The following is an 18,985-nucleotide window of genomic DNA, read 5'->3' as shown; positions in this document are numbered from 1 at the left end:
AGGATAAGCGGTTCGGATAATGGATGGATGGATGGAGATACACACACACACACACACACACACACACACACACACACACACACACACACACACACACACACACACACACACACATATATATATATATATGTTCTAGGAATTTGTGCACATAAAACAGATTTCCCCAATGTAGTTTTGGGCAAGTTTGCACACAGAAAAAATAGACAAGACGACGAAACTATACTTTACTCACGGCTGGTCTAAACACACTTATCTACAAACATGGACTGCCGAATGGGAGTAGACTGTTTGGCGGCCATTGGGCATGCGGTGTTGACCTGGTCTGTGGTGCTGATCTTACCATCGTGGTCAATTCTAGCATCCATCATTCAGTCTTAAGTAGTCATAAAGGGTTGACAGAGGCCCTAGTTTGAGTCGAAAGAAAGCAAAGCTGTTGAGTTAAGAGGCCGTAGGCAAGGCTGGGGGGTGTTGCTGATGTTCCCCGGTCATGGATGTGGAGAGTGAGAGCCGCACTCCTCTTTATTAGCTGTGCTGTCCCCATCTTCCTGTGCTGAGAGGTGAGGGCAGGGGATCTCCTCTCTTCTGTGGGGCAGGCTATGCTGTTAAACTCTGCCGCTGCCTCGGGAAGCTTGTTTCAGCTCTCTCCCCTCGCCTTTTATGATTTGAAAGGTCAAGTGTCTAATGTGCTCCACTGTCATGCCTTCTTATCATCTTATTCAGTACTTCTTCTTTCTCCTGGTCCTGCTTCTCATGTCGGGGCTCTGCTGACTGTGCTCGAGTTGCCACGTGTTTATAACTTGAGTCAAACGGAAGCGTTGTTTTGGGTTTATCCAGCGAGCTTGTTTCGCCGGGCGCTGCACTTACAAAGTTGTTTTCTTCCTGTGAATAGGAGGTTATTCTAAGCGAAATCATAGAAAATGAAAAATGAAAGCGTTCTTTGCATGTCAGCGGTCGGGCGACAACCACATCTGCAAAGGAGCTGGCTCCCCATGAAGTGAAGAAATCATTACTGTTTACCATTTTATAACCAAACAGTACATTTTAAGAGGCTTTGCAAGACACTTCTCATTTGTCTGGTGAGGTGTTTACTAGCCTTCAAGAGGTACACATACATAGTTTATGTAATAAATTGCAAAGTTGCAGATACAAGGTTTTTGCCCAACAGTGACAATATGACACTATTTTGAGTTGCATCTGCTTATAAGAACCCATGACCCTCTTAAAACACGGGGAGGGGGGGTCAAGTGTAATTTGATATGTTTAGCAGTGATGTGTGTTTTCAGTAACATGGGTGTAACCTTGTTGCCTCCCTTAACCTACACTATGCATGTAAGGGACAGTGGACATGTAGTGTAACCCTTCATTTTTTAAACCTTATTGAGTCAAACTGCTGATTAATAAACCTCTTTTACTCCCGACAGAGAGAGAGAGAGAGACAGACAAACAAGACAGACAGACAGACAGACAGAGAAAGTGAATTAGTCTAAGTAGTGTTGCCTAGATATAAAGTCCAGGGGCAGAATGGGGATGAGGACCACCACTGTCTCTGAAATGGACGGTTCATGCAGCCTGGTCAAACCTTTGGGGTATTTGTGTACTGTTGTTACTGATTCTCTTCTCCGTCGCCTCATCCCCCCCACCCGCAGGTGACCTTTAAACCAGATCTGTCCACGGCCGAGGTCCATGACGAACATATCAAAGGACCTCTAAAGGTAAGATGGAGATGATGGAGGAGCCAGTGTTGGGTTATGAAGTGTGCTACTACGTTTGTTAGCCGCACAAGCCGCTGAACAACAGCAACAGCTTGATCACTGTGTTGAAGCACAAATTTGCCACGAAAATCGAGAAAGCTTTTTTTTGTCTCTTGTACAATGCACTTTAATTCAGTGTCCATTCTGTCTAATTGAATGTGTATTCCTCTGGCTCTGTTTACCTCACATCTACTTGTTTGAATTCGCTTTACTTTATGAAGCAAGGTTTGAGGTTTTTTTTTTTTATGTCATCACCAGTCAAAATCGTCCTTGAGTGATTCTGCGGCTGCCTGAAATTGTAGAATCAGTAATGTGCAAAGTATGAGACCAATGAGCAGACGGATTGTGATGCTTTGGGACTTCCATTCACAGCTTTCTTAATCTTGCTGTATTATTCAGAGTCACATCCGTAAATTCATCCGTTCTACACAATCTCACAAACTCAACACCTATTGCAATAATGATGACTAGCCTGCCGATGACAGCGCTGTACCTCTCTCCCCCTTTGCCTTCAGGTGGGTGCCGTCGTGGAGGTGAAGAATCAGGACGGGGTTTACCAGGAGGCCACCATCAATAAGCTGACAGACGCCAGTATATACACTGTCGGTGAGTCAATGTGGATCTGTTGTTTTAGAGGGGGGAGGCATCCCCCCACTCTCCATTTTACTTACTCATCAGTGGAGTTGAAGTAAGGGGTGCCCCGGGGGCACAGACCCCTGAGTTATTAAAAAACGACAAGTGGAGGGTCCTTGAAGTGTTAATAAAGCTGCAGGCTGAAAGAGAATGCCATTGCCTGGTGTTTGGATGTGCCCCAGCCTTGGGAAAAAACAAACACATTTTTTCCAATGGAATCACAAAATGTGAAGGTGGTGTTGGAGCATAGCACATTTTGTAACTATGATTGAGGAATCTGTTTATGCTTTGGCAGCCTGTGTGTGTGTGTGTGTGTGTCTTTCCTGGCCTACATACAGAAGTCAAATATTTTTCTCCCGCTCTCATCTCTGCAGTGTTCGATGATGGCGATGAGAAAACTCTTAGGCGTTCTTCTCTCTGCCTGAAAGGGGCGCGTCACTTTGCGGAGAGCGAGGTAAGTTCCAGTCCCTCTGTCCTGCAGTTCTGCAGCGGCTCAGATGCACAGCTCTCTGGGTCCAAACAAGTTCACGCTCTTTCCATCTTTCTGGCTTTTGTACTCCAGTCTACATTGTTTAGACATATTTTCTTACAACTGGCGACTGATTGCGAGAATAGAAGCTCAGCGATAAAGTCCCCTTACCAGAATCTCTGTAAAGTTATATGGGCTGAAATATATTTTTTCTGAAGTGGTTCAGATAAGGGGACACAGACCTTTTACTTCTGTTTGTCTTGTCGCAGACGCTCGACAGGCTCCCGCTCACCAACCCCGAGCACTTCGGTACACCTGTCATTGGCAAGAAAGGCAACCGTGGCCGGCGATCTAATCCAGTGTGAGTATTTGCCTCTCTCCCAAGAAGCTTTGTCATCCTTGGATTAAAAACTTGGCGATGTGGTCGAGGATTACGCCGCTGTTAGTGCATGACACGCTACACAAAACCATCAGCAGCGGGCTCCCCGGTCCAAGTATACTCAAAGCACACTTAGAATGATGGACTTTTTACTGGTCGCTGTTGTATCGCCACCTTTTCATAAACATCCCCTAAAAGATCTGCTCTTACCCCGCCATGCCGTAATCAAGCAGAATACTTGTGTGTCCGTGTGTGTGTGTGTGTGTGTGTGTGTGCTGGAGAAAAAAAGGCCGTTCTAGCATATTGTAGCTGTGGCTAATGTGATATAGTTTTTTTTTTCCTCTCAGTCAAATGTTGCACTGGATATTTTATGTTCTGATGTGCCTTCTCTTGGGAGACCGCTGAAGTCTTCGTCGGGGAGTAGAAGTGCCGAGGGGATTTGGCGCTGGAGATAATTGGGGCCGCTCTTGGTATAAAGAGGACGCTCCACATAATTCTCCGACGCCTTCCCTAATGATACTCAGAGAAAAGTCAATATTACTCTGAATGTTGATGCAATATTGACTCGGAAAGGTCTCAGCTGACATTAGCGCCTTGGATCGGTGGTCTTGCCTTTACGTGAATAGTGTCTCTAACCCACAAAGCCTGGAAGTGAAACGTCCAACAATAGATGGAAGTTAGTTATTGTCATCATACGGAAGATGAAATGAGTTGTTCCCCTTAGCTTTGGTGGTTTTTTTTGTTCTTGCTCATTCATGTCTCAGTAGCTAGGTCCACCGATAAGCTTTAGCTCCTGTTAGTTCATTATTTTTAATGATTCAGTACAAACTCGTTTTCACATGAATTATAATATCTCCTTTGAACTGACTAGTTTTTCTTCATTGAATTTGATTGTTGCAACTTTGGTGCAAAGCTCGGTAATGGCAGTAGTGCAGTAGTATTGTGGTGCAGTAATGGTAGTGGTGCAGTAGCATTTGCTTGGCTGATTTCCTATTTGACCAATAAGCCTTGTTTGGTATGTTCATTATTTAGATTGATAGATAAATTAATATAAAAGGATCAAAAACGGACCAAGGATGTGTTTTCCCGATGCTACCCGCTTGTATCACTCAAACGCTTGGCCGCCGTTCTGCCTGGTGCAAAAGGAGCTTTCCCCGTGCAGAGCCGTGGCTGCGTGTCAGGCCGGGTGGTGAATCAGTGGGCTCATCAATAAACGGATCCCAATAAGAGAGCCCATCTGGAGTCAGCTTAAACGTGTTGCAGCGCTACACGATGAAAAAGCATGGAATCACAGTGGAGTGTTTACTTCACTGCCAGAAAAACATCACGCTAAAACCTATTTTGGGCTCCTACTCTTTCATGTAAAAAAAAAAAGATTTGGATTCTCCCAACAGGAGAGACGTTCAGTGGAAAAACATATCTGATTGCAGAGTTCCTCAGCATGACCCCGAACATGGCGTTTAGAACCCAGCGGTGTAATCAGGGTTCTGGTGTGACTTGTGCAGTTCAGTTGATATCGTGATATTTGGTGAACAAAATGGCTGGGATATTTACCCAGCAGCACATCCTTCCTCCCGGATCTGTTTTCTTTGATTTGTTAATTAGAACAGAGTTCTGGAAGAACAACCACCGAGCACCAGCTGAGCATCATCTTTTGTTGATGATAACCTTCAACATGTGACCTCAGTCGTTGCTCTGTGTGTTTTGCCATCAGTGCTCAAATTGGTCACTAAGGTGGTTATGTTATTTAGAATAAGTTAAAGGAAAGCCCATATTCACAGTTGTACTTGTGTGTACTTTTACTTTTGCTGAAACTTGGCAATTTAAAGATTTACGTTATTTATTTTTTTATTTATTTTTTCATTTTTGCTGTTCCTTGCTGAAAAGTGAACTGTCTTTTCCCACCCACAGTCAAGAAGAAGAGTCGTCTTCATCCTCCAGTGAGGAAGAGGAGAGCGACCAGAGGCAGAATGAGGACCTTTTTGGCAAAGTGGTCTGTGTGGAGGGCGTTGCTACGGGAGACAAAAAGAAGACCACATGGTATCCTGCACTGGTAAGCTCACTTGTCTTACCCCCCCCCCCCGCCACCCTGCCCTTTGCTCCATCAGTGCAAAGCGACCCATTGCTGCTGATCTTCCAATCCACTCAGAGTGGATTGTGCCATTTCATCCAAACAGCTAGGTTATGTAACCTGGCAACTAAGAATGACGTCATTAGTTCAGACTGTGTTGGAAACATACCCGGTGGTGCTATGCTGGGAGATCAAATAGGGGATTACTTTTGAAAACGACAACAACAAATGTTTACTTCAGATGGAGAAACTTGGGTAGGATTACAAAATAGAGGGCATCTGAGCTCTTCTGCTTCTTGGAGTCGAGGGGAAGACGTAGCAGCTGGGAAGTTTTGTTTTCACTGATGGGTAAAACAGTAGTGCACAAACGGTGGTTCTGTGTGAGAGTTATCAGTCTTCCCCAGTCCTCTTCTGACGCCGACCTTCTGCTCTAAGGCACTGTTAGTGCACAATGAAGTAGTGGCAGGCACTGTTTGTTTATATAAGCGGTACATGTAGAACGGGAGAGGGCGGGCCACTCTGTCCCTTTAACAGTTACTGTGTAGTCAGCAGAGCTCCGCCTCTAGGGTTTGTTGTTCTTGGCTTGTTGCTGCTACTGCACGACACCCTCCACACTGCCTCCCCGTGGCAGCCCAGGGGACTAAATAACAAGTTGGCCTGGAATTGTTTACACTGCTGCCGAATGGCATTTCAGCAGAGGGGTGGAGTAGTGCACCGGCTACTGTCTTACAGCAACAGATGAGAGAGGAGAGGGTTTTAAGAGGGATTTGCAATGAATCAGCCTGCCTGGTAACACAAAATAAGCGGAGTGTGAATTTGTGGATTAAGGCTTGCCATGTAGCATATGTGCAAGAGTAGGGAATTGGTGCGATGGGAGTGACGGTGTCTGAGTGCAGTGTGTTCATGCTAAAGCATGCATTATGCACGCATGCCGGCCACCGCGAGACCGATAGAGGGAGGACAGACAGCGGAGTAAGACGCTGGTTGGTAATGCATGCATAGGGGAGGGTCCTAGTGAAAAGCCATCCTTTTTGCCAGCACTTGCCTCTTCAAATGTTGACTGTGGCTCTGGAACAACTCTCACTTTTTAGCTCTGGGAAATTCAGCAGCAGCGCACACTGCATTGGGAAAGCGCCTCACAAAGCATTCTTTTCACTCACTTAGCCATTGTTGTCTTGAAGATGGCTGTTTAGTAATACATCAGCATAGCATTTTGTCGAAGCACCTTGTAGTGGGTGACTTAATTTTGTCACACACACACACACACACACACACTTCACTCTACCTATTCTAACTTTTTTACTCTTTCTCTGCACAAATTCAAGGTGATCTCCCCAGACTGCCATGAAGATGTCACAATGAAGAAAGACAGCATCTTTGTCCGCTCTTTCAAGGATGGAAAATTGTGAGTCATCCCGACTGTTGTAGTGGTGTTTGTTTTTTTTGTTGGGATTTTTATGCTGCTAGCGATTTTTATGAGCGGAGACATAAACAGTGCTTCTCAAGGAACCAAATGCCTTTCTGCTTTGCATCCTGGGTAAGGTTACGCTTGTTGGTTTTCCACTGTGAAATATTATATGTATGACGTGTCATGTCAAACTTAATCAAGCAGATATTGCAGTATGTTTTGTACGGCAAAATTAAACTTAAATATGGCTGGCGTTGGATAACTTTGTCAGCGGTACCGCGGTTGATGGAAGTGAAAAATGGTTAGGTCTGTCTAATGGGATAGCATGGTAGCAAGCTCAGCATGTTAGGTGAAACCCCTCAATAAAAACCAAGGTATGCTTTTCATGGCAGCAAAGAGTGGTTTGTTTGGGTTTGGGGTTGACTTTCCCCCTCGAGCTGTGACTCACTGGATAGATGAGATACCTCAGATTCCCCGCAAGCTACCTTCACTGACAAACCACACAGTCAGATTGACTTAAATCTTTGGCGAAGACAGAAATAAGCCCCGTCTAAAGGCTCATTCCAGCCAATGGCTAGTTAACTGCAATAAGAGCCACATTCCACACAGTCAGAACTCTACTCAACATAAATCAATCTGATTTCCGTTCCCTCCAACTCGGATTCGCTTGGGGTCTGTTGACATTCCACTGGTGACACACTAGCTAAGCCTCCCATGTCAGACCCCCAGCCATTACTCCAGGATGGATGTCCTGAGCAACTCACCAGCATGGCCCCTTAATCCACCCAAGATCTGTCTGATAACATATTTGTATTACTGGCGGTGTGAAAATGCATGCTTATCTTCTACGGTTTGGCTGGCGAGGAGGTGAGATTTGAAGTCGATGAGAGGGATAAGATGAGGAATGATTATACTCTGAGGAAAAGGAAGGTGTAATTTACTCTGGCTCATGAGAGTTCTTAGAGGTCACTCCATTCTCGGCTGTCTGCGTAGCGGGAACTCCAATACAGTGGCTCATACTAGCGGGTAGCTAACCCATTTTCTGAGCAGCCTGTAAAACCAGGTGGGTTTTTCTTACATAAGGCACCTGAGATCAGTGTGAGCCTCCGTAAGCTTCAGAGGCAGTTGCCTCCTTCTTCCCTGGGTGGTGATAACGCTCATCCCGCTCTGTTATGTAGCAGTTTCACTCATCAATGAATCGGGCGCCGGCACGGAGGATTGTCGAGTGTTTTGTAGAGGAAACAAGATATCTGTGATCATCACTAGCGAGATCTGACAACTTCTGTGAATACAGGCGAGGCCCGGCAAGTGGATTGCAAAGCCAAATGATAAGAGTTTATCGACAAACCACGGTTCAGAACCATAGGATTCTGGTGGCTTAAAGAGAAACACACCAAAGGTTTTTACTAGTATTTTAACCAAAGTATTATTTGTTATGAGCTTATGTGGGCCCTCTGTGTTAAGAGATTAGGGTATTTGATCCGGGAAACTTGTCTTTTGACATTGTATTGCAGTTTGAGCAGATGGACTGTAACGTTTGCTGCAAGCCTTTACACATTACTCCAATGACAGAACATGACCCACGACGTTGTCTAAGACGGGGGAAAATTGAACAGTAACTGAATAAACAGTTGGATTTTGAGTCACAGGTGCATTAATACAAAACCAGAGAGTTAGACAATCCCACATCCACCCTTGTCACACCCCTCATTGGCATTCGTCAGTTGCATGTTTATTGCCTCCAGGTACCTTCACGTTGTTTTAAAGGATGTCTCTGCACCGTTCCAATAATCGCAAATGTAAAATCATGTCTAATGGACGAAAATAACCAGGCTTGCCATGCATTATTTATTTGTTTATTTGTACAGGCACAGTGCTTGGATATATTGTAGGAGATATGGCTAAGAGCTTGTTTTCATCTGTAGTCCCCGGGCAGAGGAAACGGTACTGCATTTGAAAGCAGTCTGTTTATGTATAAAGTATAAACAAAACGGTATAAATAAAAAGATAACTACGAATTACCATACCACATATATTACCGTGTTAAATGTAAATGATGCTGGGGCGTCCGGGTGGCATGGCGGTTGCCTACCAACACGGGGATCGGCGGTTTGAATCGCTGTCTTACCTCGGGCTTAGTCGGGCGTCCCTACAGACACAATTGGCCGTGTCTGCGGGTGGGAAGCCGGATGTGGGTGTGTGTCCTGGTCACTGCACTAGCACCTCCTCTGGTCGGTCAGGGCGTCTGTTCGGGTGGGTGGGGGGGATAGCATATGATCCTCCCACACACTACGTCCCCCTGGTGAAACTCCTCACTGTCAGGTGAAAATGTAAATGACACACTAAAAAGACAGGCACTGCAAGAAGTATACAGTTATATAAACAAGGTAAAAATTTCCTCGCATGCATAATTTTAGATACCCCCCCCCTCCACACACACACACACACACACACACACACAGACACACACACACTGACACACACATGCACTATAATATACATTATTAACCCTGCAGGGGAGGGCAGTCTTGTCCAGAAAGGGCCAGTGTGGGTGCAGGTTTTTGTTCCAACCTAGCAGTTACACACCTGTACCTCCTGTGTCTCCTAGTCAAGTTCCTCAGCAGAGACTCTACTGGTTGGTTAGTGGGATCAGGTGTGTAACTGCTTGGTTGGAACAAAAACCTGCACCCACACCGGCCCTTTCTGGATGAGATTGCCCACCCCTGCGCCTACCGCCTCTAACCTAACCACATGTACACTTTGTGTGTAGAGCTACACGCTGCAGCGAATGGCCCCAGGGCTGATTTTCTCTCACCGGGACGTTCACTCTCACCAAGCCCTCTTTCCTCTTCTCTTTCTCCACCTTTTTACTTAATATTCACTACTTGTTTTAATTTTTGCCGCTGTTGTATTGAAATATTTTAACCGAATTTTAATTTAATAGGCTTTAGTTTTCCTTTTACCCTCCCCTGCCCGTTGGTCTACTTTGCTTTCCGCTGGGGAAGTTTAATCTGTACTTGCGATCAAACCAGTCGGCATCCTCTCAGAAACAATAGCCCTGGTGTCAAACATGAGTGGGGAAAGTAAGGTTGCGTCCAGATGGGAGACAGGTCAGGTCTCAGGTCTGGTCAGGTCTCCTTACTATGGGGGGGACGCTGCGCCCATCCTTCTACTGGCTTGCTCAGCTGACTCGCCAGATTTCCCGAGCTTCTCTTGTGAAAGATGAAGCTGAAGTGGCGTTTGACTTGGGATTTACCCCCTACTGGAGTAAGCAGATCAGCTGTACATGTGGCAGGTTTGGGTAGAATGGACAATGATGATGACTGATTTTTATTTCGAACATGTTAAAATAACAAAATACCTCCTCCGGTCTGTTTATTTTGGGTGACCCCCTCTGCATTAAGTGACTCCACCGCTTGCTGGCTGGATCCAGACCGCCCCTGTGTCGGGACGGAAACTCCTGGTCAAAGAATGGAAAGCCTCCTCTGCACCGGCGCCATCTTTCTTGCATACTTCTCTTGGTCAGCTGGCTGCCCTACAACAGTTCTTATACAGGCTGCTTGATACGGTGGAGGAGCATCACTTGACATGGGGGCAGTACCGTTCTTATGTACTGAGCGTTTAATTTCTTACATACTGAGCGTTTAATGGCGTTTCCGGCTCATAAAATAACTAACATCACACAAAATGTAAACAATGAGATACATGTGGTTAGAATACCTGCATGCCACGCATCACAGTCACGTTTTTTCTCCTTTTGTTTTTTTTTTCTTCTTCCCTTATTTTTCCCCCTCTTTTTTCTTTCCTTATCTCAGGATGTCACTCCTATCTTTTATTCATTTTTGGTCTGGTTGTGTTTGTTTTCATTTCCATCGCGTTCTGGTTTAATATCCGTGTCATTTGTGATTGAAATACTTGTGTGTGTGTGTATATGTTTTGTTTTGTTTTATCGTGAAAAAATAAACTTAATCATAAAATGTAGAGGCAGGAATACAAACTAAATGGAAATAACGGTGAACACATTTTGCAAACTCTCTGTAACAACACAAGTAATAACCGGTCCAGGTTTGAAAAGGGCGTAGGACGGAGTAAAGAACTTTTCTGGTTCTACCCCCCCCCCTTTTTTTTTAAGATACATTATCAGTCAAATCAAAACGAAACAAAACTCTCAAAACAAAACAAAAGTGGAAAAAAAGAAAAGAAAGACAATGCGTAGAAATAAATAACACGGCACAAGTCAGACGAGGCACCCGACATGTCACGGATCATGTCGTGTTATTTGCAGCCCGCCTCCTTGTTCATCCGTCCTATATCCTGTTTACACAATTTAAAGACACGGCGACCGCCTTCTCAGTATGTCGCTGCAGAAAGAAAGGGGGGAGGTGTGTTGGATGGATGCCGCCAGGACACATTTAGAGTGAGCCCCCCCCTCGTGTGAACAGGTGGAGGACTGGACTGCTTGCGTTTTCACATTAGCCGGCGAGCCGGTGATGTGGTACGGTTGCAGCGTTTTCCATACGTTTCTCTGGCCGTCATTTTTGGAGTGATTAATGGCGTCGGGGACGCAGCTAATTTGGGATTTATCTCAGGGGAGCAGTATTCCAGTGCAGAGGGTATTATTTTGATCCATTTTTAGACACGTTATACGTTGCCCCTTGAAACTCACTGTATGGCAAAACCGTGCCATTAGCTCGGCTCAGTTGTTTACCTTAAGTCAGCAGGTACCACTGTAAAAAAAGAAAAAGGGTAATGTCTCTGTGGCACGGCTGAGCCTCGGCCTGCGAACCCCCAGCTTACAAACATACTCGGCAGTAACGGCGGGAGCCACAGTAAATCTCGTGAATGACCTGCACTTCGCTGCTCCAGACATGCTGGAGTGAGAGGTGGAATTGCTCTCACGAGCTGTATCCATCTTGATGAGAAATATTATGCATGAGATTGCGACCCTATAAAAACAAGACTGTTGTAGCCTGAGGTCTTGATGTCCACTCGGGTTCTGAGGTTGTCACTGGCCCCATGCTGTTGGGTCAGGAAGCAGGTTTACCGGCGGCCAGTGTTTTCGTTAAGGTGATGACAAGAGGAGAAACTTCTAAGCTGTTACCAAGTCAAGTCAGAACTGTTTGTGTAGCCCTAAATCACGATGAAGTCACAGGAGGCTTTGCAATTACAATACCTTCTGTAGGACACCCCCTATCCTTAGACCGCCTGGTATGGATGAGGAAAAGCTCCACGGGGAAAACCTTGTCAGGAAAAAGAAATGGGAGAACCCTCAGGAAGAGCATCAGAGTCGGGGATTCCTCTTCCAGGACAGATGGACCTGCAGTAGGTGCAGAGGGAACCGAATAGACAAGCGATAACAAATGTGCTATGTCCTGCTTATTATCTCTGCCTAGCGGTGGTAGCCTGGAAGGCGTTATGCGTTAGGTCGTCTGTGTGTGTGTGTGTGTGTGTGTGTGTGCACGCTTGCACTAGACCTACATTTTTTTGTGCACAGTTATGAGTGTATGATGAAAAACCTCGTGGTTGTGGTGATTCAAAACCTTTGTTCCAGCTATTGCCACTCCCTCCCTTCATTCACTCTCTAGCTCACTCAGTCGATGCTGCTCTCTTGTCGCCGCCCGCTCTGTGTCAATCGTGTGCATGCACGACTCCCATCTACGGTTGAGTCGGATCGGGTTGCGACTGTGTCGAACCCCAAACCTCATGTATTCGGGTATGCGTCTTTAAAGTAAAGGAGAAGTTGATCAAATTTCGCCAGCCGGTAAATCGCCGCTCATCTAAGCACGGGAGAACTGGAGGAACCGAAAATAATTTACCTCATTCACCTCGCCACCATGCGGAAGTGTCATAGCCTCCCATGTTAAAACGCCGCTATAAAAATACAGATTTCAGGAGTAGGATTAATCACAGTCACAGCTGGAGATCATCTCAGCAGCTACAATAAAACGTTCCCCATGGCTGAGCTATGTTTTCTTGCTGTTGTTTTATGAATGAAAGTCAATCGGCAGAGCAGCCATTCACCTTCATTCATTTTGTACCATGAAAACTGCAACAAGTAAACACATTTGAAGTCTTTTAGTAAGGGCTTTGAAATTATGATGGCCTGATCTCATTTCATGTCAGACTTGGGTCATTTTCATGCGAGGGTCGGCCTAGGAGGCCGCACATCCACAGACTGACAGGCAAAACGTTTTTATTAGGTAGGTTTTTGTTTTTTTTAGCTTGAGTGCTGCATTTTGGCAATTTTTTCTTCATTTTTTCTGCTCAATCGACTTGGGCGTTGCACAAAAGTCTTATAATGGCAGGAAAAACACTGGTTTTTCTTGTCCGTGTGTCCGCGTATTTCCCTTCTCCTGGTAGGTGAAAAAAGGGTTTGTCGCCAAGTTCCAACACCGGAGAAGGGGAGATACATATACGCCTGGCAGAGATCTGCACTCCTCTAGCTGACTTGTTTCCTGCACTTACTAAATTAATACTTAAGAAGGGTAATTAATGATGGTATTTGAAGCCAAATTTCATTCCTGTTGTAAATAAAATGCTGAAAAGCAATGTTTCAAGCGTGTGATATATTGCGATGATATCAGTTACAGCAGTGTTTGCCCACAAGTAAGTAGTGATGGGTAAAGCACTTCTTTTCAGTGTACTGAATCATTAGAATCAGTTCATTAAAAAAGATTTGTTCACCACATCTTTCAAAGCTTGACTGGAGCTCTGACTGTGGTCCTACTTACTGAACTGAAACAGGGTGGAACGTTCAGTTTAGCTCGCTAACTAGTGAACCGAGAACGGTCGTTCGTGAAGGATAAACCAGTGAGCTGAGAATTTAGTTGGATGAAGGTGCCGTTTGGGCACTGTGATGGTCTGGCAGCCTGTCTAGTGTGTCTCCCTGCCTGCCGCCCAACGACTGCTGGGATAGGCTCCAGCATCCCCGTGACCCTGAGAGCAGGATAAGTGGTTTGGATAATGGATGGATGGAAGGTACCGTTTGCAAACTGAAAGCTGCTTTAACAAAGTCCTACCCTATTATGTACAGCACGTATATTTTCGTGACACCTAACTGTAAAACAAATTATTTGGTACTACTTCCCCCTCGGAGACAAGACATGAGGGAGAGGGGCGGGCTTGAGTGACTCAGCAACTGTCTGTCACCCACGGCTCATGTTCACTGTGTACGTTCAGTGAACGAATCACTGAATATGCACCGTTCCCTCGCAGTGAAAGGATCTGAGAGTCTCAGCCACCTGTTTTTCATAGTTCAGGTTTCACCACGCAGTGTAAAAGCTACAAAAGGTGACGAGATTTGTAAAAAAAAATTCAGGGACTGGATGTAACCCAGCTCTTTTTAAATGTATTTGAAATATAATGAGTACAGATGCAGCAATTTTTGTTTATGCATTCTGATATTATCAGCGCATGTATCCCCTGCATGTTCGCGCGCAACTGAGCTCAACTGAACGGATCATTTCAGGAAGTGATTCAGTTCAGTTCGTTCACCCAAAAGAGTCATTCTTTTGAATGAATCGTTCACAAACGACATAACGCTACCCTCAAGTTACTTGGCTGAAATTCTTTTTTTTTTTTTGGTTATACCATTATTCAAGATGGCATCTGTTGAAAATTCACTCTGGGCTCTGTTGGGGAAAATGACTGGGATTTGGCCGTCTCTTGAAGTTGTTGAGACACTTAAAGAATGTCCATAGCAGGTCATTTTTGCACCGCTGTTGATTAAGACTTGTGTGTGTTTCCAGTTACATGGTGCTGCGGAAGGACGTGTGTGAGATCAACAGCGACTCTCTGCCTAAAGCTGACACTGGGCTCAAACCAGGTGAGTTCTCCCTAATGGGTCAAAAGAAGACAAGTTGTACCTAGTTACCAGCGACTAGGCTGACTGCGGAGAGTATGTGCAGAGTGGAGGGCTTGGAGGCAGACTGGAGAAATCAGAATCCGAATACTTTATTCATCCCTGAGGGGAAATTGGGGAAGAGAAGTTTAGTTTTTAGTTCTGGGGAATGCAATAGTGAAAGGCTCCTACTACTGCGGAGTTTGTTCTTGTTTGAAGCGTTTGCCAGGCTTTTTATAAAATGCTTGCAATTGTCCGCTTCACCAGCCTTTCTCCTGATAATTACAGCTGGTGAACAGCTTTTTATTATCAGCCTCTTGGTATTCACAGGTGGTTGACTCATGACTGTGACATTTTGTGCATTGTAAAAGCACAGATCTATTAACTGCCATTGTCCCACTTAAAACCACCTGCGATAGTGTGGCTGAAGGTTGAAAATCGCATTAAGGTTGACAGTATCGTCTAATGCTGCTGCGGGCTCATTCAGTTTCTTTCACTGCTCTTCCCATAGGTTTTGCAATCATTTGAGCATTGAACACACCACTCAGCTGCTCCTCTCCACACACCCAGTCACAGTGATATAGAATATAGAATACAAAATATATGTGTGTGTGTGTGTGTGTGTGTGTGTGTATATATATATATATATATATATATATATATATATGTATATGTATATATGTATATCTGCTGTGTGTAGTCAGGAAGAAGAGCACAAGAATTTTTTATATATATATATAAAACTATGGTGTATGTAGTGATATGGAAGATTGCAAAAAAAGGTGTGGCATATCCTGTGCATGTAATGATAAATATAAAATTATCCCTAACTCTTGTTTATCACCACCACCAGCCACCCCCGCTCATGTTTTGTTGTCGCTCCTTCCATCTAAAAAAACATTACCGGAGCACCACCCATCTCAGTAATAGTTTCTTTCCACAAGCTGAACAGCTGATGCACCCTTTTCTATATTGTGTATATCAGCGGTGGCTAACCATGTGCCGTGGAGAGCCATGGGTATGCAGGTTTCATTCCAACCCGACTCCACACCAGGTGGTTTCACTGATACATTCTTCCTCTTTGGTTGAAGGGTTGCTAATCAGTGAAATCACCTGGTGTGGAGTCGGGTTGGAATGAAAACCTGCATACCCATGGCTCTCCATGGTACACGGTTAGCCACCCCGGTGTATATATTGTATGAATTCTATGTACATAGTCTATGTTGGTCTGGTGTAGGGATGGTGTGCCCTTATGTCCTTTGTGTTAAGGCAGACAAAGCCAAAGCATAAGAATGTTCATTTTATTCCAACACACTTGATAATAAAGTTGAACCTGAACTTTATCGGGTTGCCGGCATCTACATTTGCTTCAGAAAGTGTTCAGACCCCTTCACTTTTTGCACACTTTGTGTCGTAGATTTAATTTTAAATAGAATTGGCATTTTTGCCAATCAATCTACACTTAATAACCCATACTGACAAGGTGAAAACATGTCTAGAAATTTTTTCAAATTTATTCAAATCAAAAACTGAGCGGGCGTCTCTACAGACACAATTGGCCGTGGCTGCAGGCAGGAAGCCGGGTGTGAAGAGTACGGTAATTGGCCAAGTGCTATTGGGTAGGGGGTAAAAAAAATTGCAACCAGCTGAATGGGGGCATATCGCCCCCTACCGTACCGGGGTCGGACATACTTACGTCAATAAATCGATTCTCCCCCGGTTCTTGTATACTGGGACAACGATAGTAGTCCAATTACATGGCCTAATCGAGCTATAACCGTCGCTTGACTCAACCGTGCATGTAAACGCAGTTAGCGCTATACTATATAGTTAACTATAACCAGATAATAGAGTTCATTTATGTAGCGATGGCTCTTTCTTTGAGTAACGTTTTTGCCAGTGCAACTGGAACTTATTTTGGCTACCATATTGCAAATGTAACATTACTCACCTGTATAAGTTGGTGTTTTTGCATGTTCATCCAAACTTCACACTCAACACTTAAGGGAGTACGGGTGTAATCTCCCGTCCAACCACAATGTTGGTTGTAACGGCAGACTGGCGCTGTTCGTGTTTCTGCTCGTTGACTCCACAGGAAGTGAAGAAGCAGAATTTATTATGACCAACTTCGCTGAAAACTTGACTGCTGTAGCTTTCTGGCGAACCGCCCGTCCAAACAATTTCACATCCGACACTGCACTTCCTTGGGTCCTCCGCAATGCACCAGCCCAGTGTGAAGTCGGTGGGATGAATGGGTGTCTAGAAAATCCCGTCCCTCATAATATGGGATCGTCTTGTGTTGGAAAATAAAATGCTGCGTCCCATATTGAATCCATAAGGGATGCGATTTGTCCCGTATTTTCCTACACGTTGTTTCATAGATACTCTTGGTCTTCAAAGTGCTGAGAAGAACAAACATTGAGTAAAATCAAACTTGGTAAACAAGCGGAGGGGACAAGTTCAACTTCAGCGGCGAGCTACAGACAGACAAACTGCGTGCCGTTTGAGCTTGTACGTCAGCATCGCGCTGTCATCGTCGCCATTAGGCCTAGCTCATTGGTCGCCCTGTACAGTTAAAAATAGCACCCTCGGTTGCTCGCAGTTACTGATGGTTTCCATTTGTTTGGGATGGACACAATGTTGTGTTTGTGGTGTTTCAGTCTTGTTTGTGTCAAACCAATCGGTATTACAAATCTAATGTATCACACAAATATTTGTGTTGCACTTGTAAGTCTAAGTGCTTTTGTTATTTTGTCTTGCAGTAAAGCACTTCAAACCTTGTGTATCGGCATATTGGATTCCCAAAAAATCATGACATCATCAGGGGGAGACTGTAGCACTTGCGGCTTCATTTCAGTGAAGCTTTGTGGTTGGAGTTTGTGTTATTCTGAGTCTTGACACCCAATAGTTTCATTTTTACTGCAAATGTATATCGGTTCCAGATATCTGTTATCAGTCTCCTTGATAACCAGTAATCTGTATCGGCCCTGAAAATCACATATCGATCGACCCGTAGCAGAAATGAAAGAGTCAAGTCAGTTTGATTACCTCACTTTCAGAGATGAGGAACTTTCAGAGTCAGAGGTGCATCTCCACACCCCCCCGTTTTAGAGACATCCGATTCTCCCACCTTGCTCCACCCCCAGAAAAAAAATTTTTTTTACCTGTGTTTGTTTTATATAATTATATTCAATAATACAGACACACCACATAATTTACATTGTTTTACTTTGTGTAGATATAAAAAACAGCTACCAATTTAATTTTGGATGGCAGTGCCGTCTGCCGTTGTCAGCATAATTTGCTGGTGTCGTCTGATGTTTACCGTCCCGCTCTCATCCACAAGGACATCCAGTGTCCACGTCAACGCAGCATGCTGGCTCTTGTCTCTTCTACACCCAATGCAATGTCATAGGATGTGACTTATAGCTAGTTTGGCAAGATGTACAAAAAGTCAAGCATCTGGAATAACTTCAACATTTGCAAAGATGACCTCTGAAAATCTGAGTGCCAGGTGACAGCAAACATACGAGCAATTTAGTTTTTAGTCTGAGGCTGTAATTTATTTAATTTGATTATTGCATAATTGGTCATCTGCGTCCGAATATTCGAACCCCAAATAAAGGTATTCAGGACAGCTCTAGACATAGCTCTGTGCTGCTGGACCACCACCCCAGCACCCAGTTTTTAGATGTTATATCAGTAAATAGTCTCCATGTGATGTGCTGAGTATGTAACAACTGGATGTAATGTGTGCATGATTTTGGCAGCACTGGATGCGGCCATGGACTTCCAGCGACATTTGGCAGTGCCTAGCGCCTGGAGGACAGAGGTGAAAGAGGAGAGCTCCAGCAGTGAGGAGGAGGAGGAGGAGGAGGAAGAAGAGGTGCAGGAAGAAGATGCCAGCAGCGAAGAGGAGGAGGTACTGTCAGAACTATGCTTGTGACGTGGCTTGCCAACCCCTGGCTAAAACGGTTTCCTGTCGCAGCCTACTTCTGCGCTGCCCTCTCAGCAGGGGTCAAGCCCAGCTTTTCACTTCCTATCCCCTGTCTGCAGGAGGAAGTGGAGCCATTCCCAGAAGAGAGGGAGAACTTCCTGCAGCAGCTGTACAAGTTCATGGAGGACAGAGGTGAGTGGAGACCACAGTCGAGTAAATTTTGTACTGTTTTCCATTTTATTTTGCCTGGACACGAAAAGGGATTTTCAGTTAAAATGTTTGCAATCACTTCATGAGGCTTTACTGAGTTCTGACTTCACAAACTGTAGCATGTTGACTCCTTATGTGTTCTTGCTCTTTTTGCATGCCATGGTCGCCTCCTTCAGGAACTCCAATTAACAAGCGGCCTGTGCTGGGCTATAGAAACCTCAACCTCTTCAAGCTCTACAGGCTAGTGCACAAACTGGGAGGTTTTGACAATGTGAGTGCCACATTCA

At 44.8% G+C, this 18,985-nt stretch overlaps 1 protein-coding gene across 2 annotated transcripts in view; it reads left to right on the top strand.

Annotated features, from left to right (window-relative positions):
* arid4b (AT-rich interaction domain 4B) overlaps positions 1 to 18,985 on the top strand; it is a 53,143-nt gene that overhangs the window by 21,198 nt on the left and 12,960 nt on the right. For both annotated transcript variants that reach the window (XM_056291617.1, XM_056291616.1), the window contains exons 4-13: positions 1,647 to 1,712; positions 2,267 to 2,357; positions 2,759 to 2,838; positions 3,123 to 3,214; positions 5,144 to 5,285; positions 6,629 to 6,708; positions 14,460 to 14,536; positions 18,322 to 18,473; positions 18,608 to 18,680; positions 18,875 to 18,969. In XM_056291617.1, coding sequence (XP_056147592.1) covers positions 1,647 to 1,712; positions 2,267 to 2,357; positions 2,759 to 2,838; positions 3,123 to 3,214; positions 5,144 to 5,285; positions 6,629 to 6,708; positions 14,460 to 14,536; positions 18,322 to 18,473; positions 18,608 to 18,680; positions 18,875 to 18,969 — 948 coding nt within the window. The remainder of the gene's footprint in view (positions 1 to 1,646; positions 1,713 to 2,266; positions 2,358 to 2,758; positions 2,839 to 3,122; positions 3,215 to 5,143; positions 5,286 to 6,628; positions 6,709 to 14,459; positions 14,537 to 18,321; positions 18,474 to 18,607; positions 18,681 to 18,874; positions 18,970 to 18,985) is intronic.

Source organism: Lampris incognitus, chromosome 13 (genome assembly GCF_029633865.1).
Source record: "Lampris incognitus isolate fLamInc1 chromosome 13, fLamInc1.hap2, whole genome shotgun sequence".
Classification (NCBI taxonomy): domain Eukaryota; kingdom Metazoa; phylum Chordata; class Actinopteri; order Lampriformes; family Lampridae; genus Lampris; species Lampris incognitus.
The sequence above is the reverse complement of the archived record's forward strand: the minus strand, read 5'-3'. Positions and strand labels throughout refer to the sequence as shown.